The sequence below is a fragment of the Ceratotherium simum genome, chromosome 37, assembly GCF_057802395.1.
Source record: "Ceratotherium simum simum isolate JZ-2026a chromosome 37, ASM5780239v1, whole genome shotgun sequence".
NCBI classification, from domain to species: Eukaryota; Metazoa; Chordata; class Mammalia; order Perissodactyla; family Rhinocerotidae; genus Ceratotherium; species Ceratotherium simum.
Window position 1 is genome coordinate 6793902 of NC_141936.1, and position 13748 is coordinate 6807649.

Below are 13748 nucleotides of genomic sequence, written 5' to 3' on the forward strand. Positions count from 1 at the left end.
TGCTGTCTGACTCTTCATCTTTAGGTCGCTGGAGTTCTTTCCGGAAGGTTCTATGGGCCAGGCCCGATGGTGGCCTGTATCACTTTTGCTCACATTCCACTGGCATCACATGGCGACACCTACTTGTAAGGGAGGTTGGGAAATTGTCCAGTTGTTTGCTCAGGAAGAAAGTGGGTTTTGGTGAATAAAGCAGGTCCCATCAGAAGTGGTTTCCCCCTTAAGAATTACCTCCCTCCACCCCTCTGGCTTTTGCATTTAATTGGGCAGAGGACACCGAGATAGGTCAAACTGGATTCCTTCACCATTCTCCCAACACAAGCCACATCCAAAGGCTGGGGCACTGGAAGCAGTGTTGTGGATTGAACTGTGTCCCTCAAAGAGTTATGTTGAAGTCCCAACTCAACAGCTGACCTGTGAATGCAACCTTGGAAATCGGGTCTTTACAGATGCAATCAAGTTAAGATGAGGTCATACTCAATTCAGACGGGCCCTCATCCATGACTGGTGTCCTTATAAGGGGAGGGAGGTTTGGAGACAGACAGAGGGACAATGCCTTGATTTTGGACTTCTGACCTTCAGAACTGTGAGACTAAATTTGTTCTTAAGCGACTCAGTTTGTGGCTTTGTTCTGGCAGCCCTGGGTTAAAATCTCCACCTCTGCTGATAGTCGTTAAGTTACGGGACCATATTGAACCCAACTGGGTGGGCACACTTAGCTGGCAGGACTAGAATTAACATGCACGGAGGGTAGAAGAGCGCTCACAGAGGTCCTTGCTCACTGGGCACGCCCCAGCCCCGAGGGAGGGGTCAGCCTCTTGTGGTCCCACGTACTCTCTCAATGCTGCAGACCCTCCGTTCCCCAGGACTTGGGCCAGCTGATTCCTACTCAGCCTTTGCTCCTTGGATTAAAGTCACTTTTCAAGGAGGCTGTCCTTAGCCCCACTCCTCCCCACCACCCCCAGGCAGGGCTGGTCTCCACCAGTCACTCCTCCACTCTGTTCTCTCCCTCGACGACGTGGTATTGCTAGGGCACGGCGAGGGCAGGCCCCTTGGGAGTCCTGCTTGCTGCACTGGCACCTAACGGATGATGCCTGACACACAGAAAGGCTGGATTCCCAGTTCCAGGTGCTCAGGGCCAAGAAAAAGGCAAGCCATCCACTTGTATCCTTTGGGCGCTCCGGGCAACACTGGATCCCACTGGTCCGTGATGACCGAGACCCCTATGTTTCAAGAGCAATTAAATTAATAGCAAGAAGACAGATATCCACTGTCACACTGTCATCCAGGGGTGACTGGGAAGGGAGCCATTGTTCTATGCACAGCTGTTTACACTAGTTCTATTTAAAGTCTGGTTGGGTACAGAAAAAAAACACACACACACTCAATAGTTTAAAATATCCAAATAAAATTTACTGCAACTTTTGTAGAGTTTATTTTGTGCTACAAGACATGTTGCATAGGAAACTATTTAAAGCCCCTGAGGAAAAATATCCATGGTTTAAGGTGCAACTGGTTTTGTTTCTTCTTTGGGGAAAAGGTAAGAGATGATCTCTGGGGAGAATGTGGAAAGTCGAGAAGCGGAATCTAAGGTTATTTCATGTGATGAGTGGGGAATTGTGTGTCTTGGTTCTTGCAGCATAAAATATGCAGTGTTTTTGTTGTTGTTCTTTCTAACCAGTTGGTCTCCAGTATCTGAATCAATAGATATATTAAGAATGTTTTAGCTCAAGAAGGGATTATACATTGATTACACTAAGTAGTTAACATGTTTCAAGAAAGGAGATTTAGAGACTAAGGTTCAGGAATCCCAAATAGCCCAACGTCACTTCATACAAGCACAGTGTATGTCCTGGCACATTCCTGGGGACCAACTCTATTGATTTGCCCAATCTTCCTTCAATCCTGCCCCTTATTCCCTTCTGAGATGCTGCAACTACAATGCAATCGTAGAATTTAACACAGCAAGTTGATCCACGACTGTAAAGATTATTAACGCAACTCTGTCAAGTCCCAGACTTTACGCGGGAAACATTTTCATTTTCAGAAAATGTTCATCCTGCTCAGATAATCTCTATATTGAAGGAAAACAGAAAGGTTTCCCTATACTATTTATTTCCAAGGAGACATGGGTATCCCAGGAAGGGAGAGGGTTAAATTTTGGAGGGAATGAAGTGGAGAGTTGGAAAATGGCAGCAGGCCCGTTTGTACATCAGCACAGGGTATCCCTGGTGGTGGAGTCTCCTTCATGCCCAGAGATGGGACAGCTCTGCAGGAAACGCTCCCCTGCCCCCGGGGAGACACATGACAGTGGCCTCCTGGAGCTGCAGGGACCAACTCACTCCAATGGCATTGCTCTATTGAACGACCAACTGCACACGGGCAGGGGCCATACAGAACGCCAACGCCCAGCTGCCCTCTCATCTCAAGGACACCTAACTGCTCGCGTCGGATTTAACTCCGCCCACCACAGCTCAAGCAAGGCTCACACTGCTGTGCCTGATCATTTATGCACCATGGGGCAAAGGCATGGAAGAGAATACAAATGAGAGAAGAGCAGGACCCAGGACATTCTCAGAACGAGTGGGCCTGAACTACGTTCATTTACCAAAAAACCAAGTTTCCTATTGGATCCACTTTTTTACCAAGTACGAAAAGGCCCAATACCTGAATGAGCGCCTTTCCGTGCTAAGTTGAAATGCAAAGTGTGTCCGGGAATCAGAAATGCCCCCCATGACCCTTAAATACATATATACATCTGTAACATAATTTAAAAAGGTCTTTATATCACATAAAAACCTCAACAGCATCTGCTCCTATTAAGTGTATTTTTTTTTTCACCTTTACGGTCCATTAAAAAATTAGATACCACTTTTCTCATATGCCCCCTCCCCCCATACTTTAAAAAAAGTGATTTTAAATTTAAGTTTATACTTAACAAATAGAAAGCTATTTGATTGGCAACGACCTGCAGTAGAAATTCCCTTCAGGCCTCCCCCGCGATGGGGGAGGCGGGTGGAGCCTTGCGTGTGCTTGGTCCTTGGTCCTTGGGTGCGGGTCCACCAGGGACAGACCCTGGATCAGTCTGAGCAGCCGACCCTCCCTTCCTCCCTCCCCGGCTCCACATGACTGCACCAGGCATCCAGGGCAGACGGAGGGCCCCAGAACAGCAATGAGGAGAGGGCATCCAGTCAAATCACGAAGTCGTCATGGTCCACAGGACTGAAGGCAGCTGCTCTCAGAATGTCCAGGGAGTTCACCAGGATCAGAGTCCCTGTGAGGTGTTTCCAGCGCTTGGTGATGGGGTTTTTCATCTTGTCCAGGCCTATGTGCAGCTCCTGGATGACATCCCGGTAGCTGTCCCCAATCTGGTGGCTCCAGGTTAGTAAAAAGTCATAGGCAGGTTTCCACATGGCCTGGAGGGTAGAGTCGTGCAAAACAAAAGGAGGGAGAGGGGAAGATTAGGGGACAGTGAGAGTTTCGTCTCTTCTATTACCTGCTCCAGCTCCTTTGCTCATTATTTACACTACTCTTTCAAGCATGAAACAAACCCAAAGAAACAGGTGGAACCATCTCTGTCCCGGGCCAGCAAATTTCAGAGGGAAGAATGAGTTTTGTGCAAGAGTAGGTACCTAGCAAATGGTGTCTGGACAAACAGAAAAGATTTCTCCCCCTTACAATTCCTGTAGCGCTTTCTATCTGAGCCATTTACTTAGAAATTCACCGTGTTAATAAAGAACACCCTTATTCTTGGGACTTCCTGCTTCCTGGGTCTCCTAAGCCTGAACTGTCTTTCCGGAAACTTACAGCGAACTCCACAAACAAGAGAGAACACAAAGACTCTCTGAGCAGGAAACGGATCAGCTCTGGCCAACGTCACACAACACAGCAGGTATTCACCCAACACAGTCCCAGGTTGAGACCCGCCCAGCACCGGTCACAAAGGGCTCCCTTATGCATTATTCACTCTGACCGAAGGTAACTTAAGACCAGGATTAGCCAGGGACGGGCAGTTCCACTGATGCCGTTCCAACTTCCTTCTTCACGGTGGAGTGGCCTTGCCACCATCAGAGCCAGGACTCATGACAAATAACCCCAAGAAGGATGAGACTGGCCCCCACTTGGTGAGAGCCGACTGTGTGCTGGGCACCTGCTTTCACTCTGTAACTCATAATTTGTCCCCAGAAAAATACTATAAAGTAGACACTGTTGTAACCACATTTTACAGGTCAAGGGAAGCGCGGCCCCCGCTCACCTCGCTGTCCACGACCCCGTTCCTGTCCCGGTGGGGAGACTCGTACGCGTCCATCTGCTGCTTGGACACCTTGGCGAGCTTCTCCGCCAGCTCCCTCCAGCGCTGCGCCACCTCGACCGCCGTGGTCAGCAGCACGAAGTCCTGGATGAGTCTGACCACCAGGCCCTGGCAGTCCATTTTCAGTAAGGCCTGAGGAGGAAGGAGAAGGATGTGAGGTAGGACAGGGGCGGCTGCGGTTTCACGCAGAGTCCCAATGCAGGGGCAGCGTCCTCTTTACCCGACAAGTTCTAAGGCCTATAAAATGCCCCCTGAACTCCAGCACCGTGGGGAAGACAAGTGATGATCTGCAGGAGCGCTGGGCTTGACAGCGTTCTCTTTTCAGAACGTGACTGGATTTGGAAGTAGGGTCTTTGCAGATGGAATTAGTTAAAACGAGGTCCTACTGGATTAGGGTAGACCCTCAAAGAGTGGTCTCCTTATAAGGAAAGAAACAGAGACACAGAGACAGAGGGAAGAAGTCAGTGCAAGGATGGAGGCAGAGGTGGGGGTGGTGCAGCCACAAGTCAAGGAAGGCCAAGGATTGCCAGAGCAACCAGGAGCTGGGAGAGGCCCGGACCCGATTCTCCCTCAGAGCCTCCAGAGGGAACCAACCCTGCCGACACCTCCAGAACTGTGAAAAAATAAACTGCTGTTGTTTGGGCCACCCAGTGTGTGGTACTTTGTTGCGGCAGCCCCAGGACATTAACACACAGGGTGAGTGAGGATGACGGTGGTTCATCCCGTTCCCACTCCCACGGGAGCAAGCGGAGAGCGAGCCCCTTCGCCTGGATGGACAGCAGAGTCTGGGGCTCGGAGGAGGACGAGATGAAGAGCTGGACCTCTGAGTGTGAAGTGCTGAGGACACCAGCCAGAGGGAGAGCTCCAATGGGCAGAAGAGATGCAGGGGTGGGCTCAGGTTGGAGCCTGGAGCTCAGACTGGGATCTGGGACTCTTAGGTTTTGGAGACAAACTGAAACCCTATGTGGAGGGGAGGATAAAGAGAACAGAGAGGCCCAAGGCTGAAACTGAGGGTGGGCCATCAAGAAACACTTTCCAGAATCAACAGGATTGCTCCTGTGTCAACGCTGCAAGAACTTTCCGGTGTGTCTTTAGGACAGGGATTACTAACTATGGAGGAACCCAGGAGGGCAAGGAATGCCTGTCACTCTGGGAAGGAGGCAATGGGACAGAGAGGCCTGCCCAAGGGCCTGCTTGGCACCGAGAAGCACGTGGCCACCTTGTGACTCCACTCCCCATCTGGAACAAGGGGCCAGGTCAGGAGGCTTCCAACACAGGGCTCAACAGCCCAATGCATTCTGTGCGACCCTAAGCTAGGGTCACACTAACGTTTCTGCTTAAAGAAACGAAATCAAGTCAGCAGACCCACTGCTCTGCACACGGTGAGATGCCCATGCTCGCCCCCAGGTTACATGATGGCTGCTGGTCTCCTGCAAGTGGGTCTGGCGGGATGCTAATTACCAACGAGGCCAGTGTGGTTGGCGGGCTTTGAGCTGGCCATGATGACGTCACCCAATGGGAGCCCTAGGCAGGCAGGAGAGGGGACGTGGTGAAGATGAGACTCTCCGGGACCACAGAAGGCGCGTCACCCCCCACTCTCACCCACGAAGCCTCTGTCGCCCAGCACACTCTCCGATTACACCCCAACAACAGCTTCCGGGGAAAAGTGGGCCCCAGAGGCACCCCTAGCGATGGTTTCTGAGACTCCTTTGGGCCCTCGGACAGGTGAGGCTGAGACCAAAGAGATGCCGGGAGCAGAAAGAGTCGCCAGGCCTGGCGTCCTTCCTGGCCCTTTACGCTCTGTGCGAGCACCTGATGCTGTCACTGCAAGTGTCATTCCGAAATGTTACAACAACCACCAACCAACCAAACCCTCCCCAACTGAGCCGAACACGCGGCTCCTGCGAGAATCTGTCAAACTCTTCGTGAAGATGGCGGGCAGCCCTGAATCAGAGCTCATGCAGTTACAATCTGCTGGGCTGCTTACTTTAAAGGGCACAGCTATTTTAGATCGAGGATTCTAATCTACATTTGATGTTTATTTAATAAAACGAAGGAATGGTGACTCCCTGAATGCATTAGCCTGATGCTCTAGCTCATCTCTGCAATTTAAAACATGAGTGACGGTGACAGATCAATCTGACGCCATCCTGGATCTGAAAGGTTAGCAACCAGCTACAAATGTGGTTAGCCAGAAGGGAGTCTGAGGACCACGCGGTCCTTTCCTGTTTTGTATGTTCTAATAAGTTACTATTACTGAGTGCTTACTATGAGCCGGGGCCCTGGGCTCACCCAGTCCTCAGAAGCCCCACGAAGCAGATGCCAAGCTGACCCCATTTTGCAGATTAAGCTGAGAGAGGGGAAGTGAGGGGCTGCCACAGCCAGGGAGCAGCGGAGCCAGATCTGCCTCCAGGCAGCCCGCCCCCAGCTCACATGCACTGTGTGGGCCTCGTGGTGTCTGTTTTAAAGTGACAGAGGTGGAAGCAAATCCAGATCTCTCGGCGCTCAGGCCAATGGCCTTTCCAATTCTGCACGCACCACAGGACGTCAGGAATTGAACCAAACAAAACCCTGGTCTGGATTATGTTCTTTTAAACTTTATATATTTCAGAAAATGATCTGTTTCAATTTGAATTGTGATATATTCGAATGAAATTACTTAAAAAAAATTAAATGTTTACTAGATTTGTGCTTCAGAAGATGTAAAGAGTGTACGTGGATGTGTTTATGTGTATAGGGGAGGGGTGTGTAAAAAATTGGTAGCATTTTGGATTTAAATTCTTTTGGGGTGGGTTAAGCACCAGACACACCGAGGCAGGCAGGGTCCCCTCCAGCCAGGCTGGCTGTCCTGACAAGCGTACTGGAAGACCACAGGGTTTGACAATAAGTCACTCAGTGCCCCACTCAGCATCTGCTCACAGCTTCTCAGCGCACAAAGCCAACGTGTGTCTGTGTCTCAGCCACCCGGCTCCGGAGGAGGCCCCATTTTCTTACAGAATACGTCAGTCACCCGCCTCTGATTCCTGGCTGAAACGGTGAACACAGCTCTCTCCCCAGGGGCGCGGGGTGCAAGACACAAAGGTCCTGAGACATGCAAACCGCTCTCTCTGGCCCTGAACGGCCACCGCTGGAACCGAGAGCGCTGGCCCCCGCCCAAGTGCCATTCCCACGGAGCGGGGACAGATGAAGGGACGAAGGCGTCTTTCATTTACTCACTTCAGCTCTGCTATACAACTTCTACTGAGCCAGCACTGGTTTCGTTTGTCACAAAGCTGCCCATACCCTCACCAAGGGGCAGTTTACGCATTTTTTAGGGCACATTTTGGGTGCCCAAGCCCCAGCAGTAGAAAATTTCACAGCAGGAGGCTCTGGCTCTGGGAACCTCGTCCCTGTAGCTTCCTTTTTGATTTTTGCACATACAGGAGTACACACAGTAATACCAGAAAATCCCCAATGAAATCAGGCACGATGCTGCTTCCGGCTGGAATTTCACTAACTTGAGTGGACTACGACTTAAGCCAGGGTGACCAGACTTGTTCTATAAAGGGCTAGACAGGAGATATTCTTGGCTTTGTGGGCCATATGGTCTCTGCTGCCACTACTGGCCTCTGCCAGCGAGGTGTGAAGGCAGCAGACAGACACACCGAGCGGGCACGGCTGCGTGCCAGTGACACTTCATTTACAAAAGCAGGCAGCCCACGGGCCAGGTCGCCAACCCCTGTTTTAAGAGATATTCTTATGAAAATATAAGGAAGTATAATTATGGTTTTGCTGTATGTTCATTCCACCAGGCTTCTGTTCCCAAGATGTTCAAATAGCAGAAGGGCAAGCATCTCCCGTACTAGCCACAGGCAGCAGACATTCCTGCTTTGGGGCCACCTGGCAGAACCCCCAGAAACTTACCTAAATGCACAGTGGTTAGCTAACTGCCCCCTCTTTTGGGCAGTAAGGTGGTTATTTTCCTGATTCACAGACAATCCCTCCACACCATTCTCTCCAACCCTCAACTCTTCGGATCTGCTTTCAAGGCTCTTGGCGTTTATTTCATCCCCGCCCCCCACTCCTAAAAACAACCACCCTCCCTTGATTTGTATCCTACAGCAACTTTCCCTTTCTCAGAGAAACTTCTCCAAAGAGCCCAGGGCACTCCTGTTTCCCTCCCTCCCACTACCTGACTCAAACGACCCTGGCCACAGCCATCACCAATGACTCCTGGTCGCCAATGGCTTCCTTCTTGGTGGCGGCCCCAGGACCAGTTCTGGCAGCCGGCCTCACCCTTCAGGAAAGTCTGCCCACATCCCTGACTATTCCTTCTCCATCTCCAGCTGACTCTCCTTCCTTCCACACCAGGAAAACAGAGACTGTGCCTCTCGTTCAAGATGTAATCCCGAAAATCGGGAATAATCTCTGATGTTGAAAGCATGTTGTTGAATGAAAACACTGCCAGTTCTTAGAAAACTGGGTTCCTTGAGGTTCTGTCTGCCACCGTCCAAACACACACACCCTCTCTCACGAGATGGCGATATTCCAAATCTACACAGGTCGACAGCCTGAGCCAAACCCTTTTCTCCATTCAGTGTTGTCATAATTCACGTGCAAACACACACCTATGTGTTTTCCACAAAGTATATCAGAAGAAGCATTAAAGAACTTAAATGCCCTATAAACAACGAACATACTCTGTAGTTTCTCCCCTTCATTAAATACAACAAAAACCCTGACATCAAAACCAAGGCTTGTTAACAGCGAGGAGGGTGGATACACACCAACAAGGGTCGTTCAGTCCAGTCACTGTAGTCACAGCACCTGACACCTGCAGGAATTTTAAATATTTCTGCCATTCTCAGGCCTTGTTCTCCCCAAAGTGACACTTGATACCATGGAGCCGACAGACGGCTTCTCAGATCTCTGCAGTGGGCCACAGCTCACAGAACGCTGTCACGGAACAAATGTAGACAAGCATGCAGAGGTCCACGGACAAGGAGCAGCGTCTGCACTGGTGAGACAGAAGCACGTTCCCTTCCACGGCAGGCACAGAAAGCTACCTACACTCACCCCCAACCGGGAAAAGCAGAACACGGGACAGCCTGTGGGGCAAAATGCTATGGAAATGAGTAACAGACGCAGTGTCTGCACTCTGAACTGCTAACAGAGGCTAGCTCTGGGAGACGGGGCTGGGGGACCTTCTGTCTCTGCTTTTGTTCTTCAGGATGGTCAAATTCAATGCATAAAGCATGTACTGTCCTTACAAATAGAAAAACCAGTGAGGATTATTTTTATTTCAGAAAAAACAAAACCTGGATGAGCCAAGGCAGCTGTGCAAACCCCAGGACCCCTGAAGGTCTGAAGGTCAACACTGATGTGCACATGGCATGAAAACAGACAGAGAGCCTCTCATCAATGCCACAGTGCAGGTCCAACCACAGACCCAGGGCCACCCAGCCACCCAGGGCCTACCTGCCAGGCCTGAAATCAGATGGGGGGTAAACGGCCAAGGGATCCATGCCCAAGTTTGTGAGGGTGTTCTCAACCCGGCAGCCCTTCAATTTGACCTGGACCTCCTACTTCTGCTAAAAATGAACTGCCCACTCGTTACAACAAAAGTCATTCCAGGAATGAGCATTGAAATTGGGTCCTCCATCCAGACATCCTGGTGTTCTGAAGGAATGACACTCAGAGGGGGGCATTCCACTGACTGTCACCTGGTCACTCAGAGACTGGGAGGCAGCAAGGAGCAGGGACACACCTGGACCCCCAAGGAGCAGGGACACCCCAGACCCCGCAGGAGCAGAGACATGTCTGCACCCCCAAGGAGCAGGACACACCTGTATCCACCGTGACCCCCCTTCACTTCCTCTGAAACATGTAACCTCCAACGCCCATGGAATAAAGTGCAAGCATTATCCGGCCTGGGTGGCTCCATGCCACTACCCCATCACCTCATGTACCATCAATCCGTATTGCCAAGCCCTCAAATCCACCTGGCCTCCAGGCTCTCCAGGCCTCTGGCTCTACCCCCATCCCGTGCTCCACACCCTTGGCCCTTGCCCACGCTGTGCCTCCAACCTGACAGCCCCTCTGCACTCGCTGGGCTCCTGCACATCCCTCTGGCATCAGCCCCCCGTGTGCCTTTCCCTGGGAGGCCCACACCCTGGAGGCCCTTCTCTTTGGGCCCATTACAAGTCTGTCCCGCACTCCTGTGACTGCCCACTCTGAGTCTTCCTCAAGGGCAAGGCCTGCGTTCTTCGAAAGCCCAGCACCCAGCCTGGCCCCTCAGCACACAGCAGGCACCAAAGAAACGTTTAATGAGTATCGAGTACCAACAGCACTCCCGGTTGCCGGTGGCGGCTCTTCCTTGTTCTTTGAGAAGCTGCAGCCACGTACCTGCCGCCCAGTCATCCCCGTGCTGCCTTCGACAACAGAATGACTTCAAAAGCTCTTCAAATACGTGGTGCCCATTCCATCACCTCCCCTACCCACAAGTCCCACCAGCACAGAGATCCCCAGGGGCTCATTCAGTGCCCTCTGACACTCAGGGGCTCTGCTCTGAACACCCCACTCTCTCGGGGTCAGCCCAGCACCACGCCTCCCCCCACTTTCAGTCCAGTCCGGAGGGCGTCGCTGGTGTTGGATGGCCATCCTGTCTCTGGAGAGCTAGGAGGACCGGGGACAGAAGGAGCATTCTCTGAGTGCAGTCACAAACCGTGGGTGAGAAAGGGCAGGCAGAGGACCAGGAAGCCCAGACAGTGACACAAGACACCTCCCGGACGAGCTCAGATGCTGACAACATGCACTGCACAATGCACAGAGGGACTGGCACCGCAGCACGGAAGCACAGTCTGACCACACGGGGCTGTAGCCAGCTCGGAGTCTTAGCCCGCATCCACTGCTCATTCATTCCTCAAGTATCTGAGTGTTTCCTAAGCGTCGGGGCCCTTCCCTCGTGGAGTGTTTATTCAATTAGGGTAATCACAGGAAACAGGAATACAAGTAAACAAGCCCATTTTGGATTTGAGAAAGCACTGTGAAGACAACAATATGGATGATGAGGTGCGTGACCCAGAGTCTTTATTGAGGGTTGCAGGAAAGGTCTGACAAGGTGACACTTGAGCTGGTGCCTGGAGCAGAAGCCACGTGAAATTGGGGGGAAGAGAGTTCCAGGCAGAGGGAACAGTGTGTGCAAAGGCCTGAGGCAGGGGCGAGCTGGGTGTGTTCAAAACACAGAGATAAGGCCGGAGTGGCTGGTGATCGGGGAGCATATATGGGCCCCCAGGGGTGTGAGATGGGCAGGACAGGTCTTACGGGAACTTGTGGGACAGAGGAAGGGGCGGGACCCCATTCTGATGGCAGTGGAGAGATGGACAACTCAGTTCTTATTGCTTTTCCCTTCCATCTTCCTGCAAATCTACTATCCTAAACCTTCACCCTTTCTTTTTTAATTTTATTTATTTATTTTTTTCCCCCAAAAGCCCCAGTAGATAGCTGTTATGTCATAGCTGCACAGCCTTCTAGTTGCTGTACGTGGGACGCAGCCTCAGCATGGCCAGAGAAGCGGTGCATCGGTGCGCGCCCAGGATCCGAACCCGGGCCGCCAGCAGCGGAGCGCACGCACTTAACCGCTAAGCCACGGGGCCGGCCCATACCTTCACCCTTTCTAATCCATTTAATCACTGCTTCCAAACCAAGGAATCATATCTAAACAGAAAACTCTCTTTGAAATGAGAGGGGTGGGAAGGGCTGGTCTGGCTGTGACAGGGCTGGAGAGGGGGCGGGCTAAACCAATGGTCGAGGCTGCAGGAAACTTGACTGCTGAGTCAGTCCCTGGAAAGAAAACTCCTGGTTTCCAGGACTCCTCCAACACGCTGGGATCAGTCTGTGGGTTCTAGAAGTTTGGCCAACCATTCAAATTTGCCTGCTCACAAGACGATGAGGAGATAGTAAAGGAGCTGAGAGAGACAGAGGGACAGAGAGAGAGAAACAGAGAGAGAGAGAGGGAGAGGGGAAACATTGCAAAACGAGTTTCACTCTATTACCACAAATCTAACCTTGCCTCAGGGCAATGTTCCCAAGGTCAAGTTACATTTCTTCCTCCTGGACTCAGGGAGTCCTGGGTGTGTGGGGCTCACAGGGGAGAGGGGAGAGGGTCCCAGACACACACAGACCCCCATTGACACACAAAGTAACCCAAGGAAGCCAACCGAAAAATCTGCTCTCAGAGGAAGTTCCTCAAGTTGAATAAAAAGAGCAATCACTTAAGTCTTCTGCAAAGAATGAGGAAGAAATGGAAATAACGCCACCTCCTCAGTCATTTTTCCACAGCTGGGAAGGAGCTGCTTTTCACCTCTGCCCTTTCAAGGGGAACATTTTTTAGCTGTTAACAGAGGAACAATCAATATCATTTATGTTCCATGAAAGCACCTAATTCCATGATCGATAGAGAAGCCCAGCCTGAGGGAAGCGCACCCCCTGCCCACTGTGCGGGGTCCATCCACGGAGGAGACTGACAACCTTCCAGGAACTGATTTTACAGGCCGGCCAGGAAGTCATGCCCTGAAGGGAGGGCATGAGTCATCATGGTGGGGAACCACACCTAGGGCCCGGGGGGGGGGGAGGCTCCCCTGCTCCCTCTGCTCACTCCCCCAGCCATGACAATCCTGCATCCTCCCCACTGCAGCTGCCACCATCAATGCCCCCAACGACCTCCTGGTGGCCAAGGTCGCCCCTCAACCCGCCACTTTGAGTTCCCGTCTCCCTCCTCTGGGCAACGTCAGGTTCTCATTCTGCTCCGCCCGTCTGGCACTTTATATTATAATGAGTCACCATCAAAGGGTCTTTCTTCACGGCCCACTCCCTACCAGGCTGCAATGCATGCTCCCTGCAGCAGTGGACTGTGTGTCTTCTGTCCCCCTGGCTCCAGGGGGTGGCTGAGAGATGTGTGTGCAATGAATGAACCTCCGCTGCACACCTGTGTCAACGTGTGCATCCACAGACTCACGCAGCTTCACACCTGGCTTGTCCGTTCCCAGGCGACTCACACAGGATGGCAGGTGCTGGTGGAGGGAGGGGAGCAGAGGTGGCAGAAATGCTAGGGGCGCTGACAGTCGCACCTTACAAAGTCAGGAGGTGACCAGGGCTGTCTGGAGTGGGGGGAACAAGGAAGAAAAGCCTATGATCGAGTCACAAAGGTTTTCCTACGGGAACAAAAGCACCTGAGTGTCCCTCTCAGGAGGACAGGGAAGGGAACTGAGCCAGCTCCTCTCACAGAAAGAAGTCGATGGAAAATATCAAGCACAGATTCAAAGAGGGAAGAAAGAGAAGGACATTAGTAACCTTCTCCAAGGTAACTAGTACTCCAGGGCAGCCACCAGAACTGAACTAACAGGTTAGAGCGGGGCTGCCCATGGGCTGTGAGACGGGCAGGGCCCAGCCCTGCTGAAGG

General features: G+C 51.8%; 1 protein-coding gene across 4 annotated transcripts in view; it reads right to left on the bottom strand.

The window, feature by feature from the left end:
* Positions 1 to 1388: 1388 nt before the first annotated feature.
* The window catches only part of SH3BP4 (SH3 domain binding protein 4), a 96292-nt gene continuing 83932 nt past the window's right edge, over positions 1389 to 13748 (bottom strand). For all 4 annotated transcript variants that reach the window (XM_087424649.1, XM_087424652.1, XM_087424650.1 and 1 more), the window contains 2 exons: positions 4253 to 4441; positions 1389 to 3413 (listed from right to left, as the gene is read on the bottom strand). In XM_087424649.1, the coding sequence (XP_087280775.1) occupies positions 3189 to 3413; positions 4253 to 4441 (414 nt within the window). In that variant the 3' untranslated portion in view covers positions 1389 to 3188. The remainder of the gene's footprint in view (positions 3414 to 4252; positions 4442 to 13748) is intronic.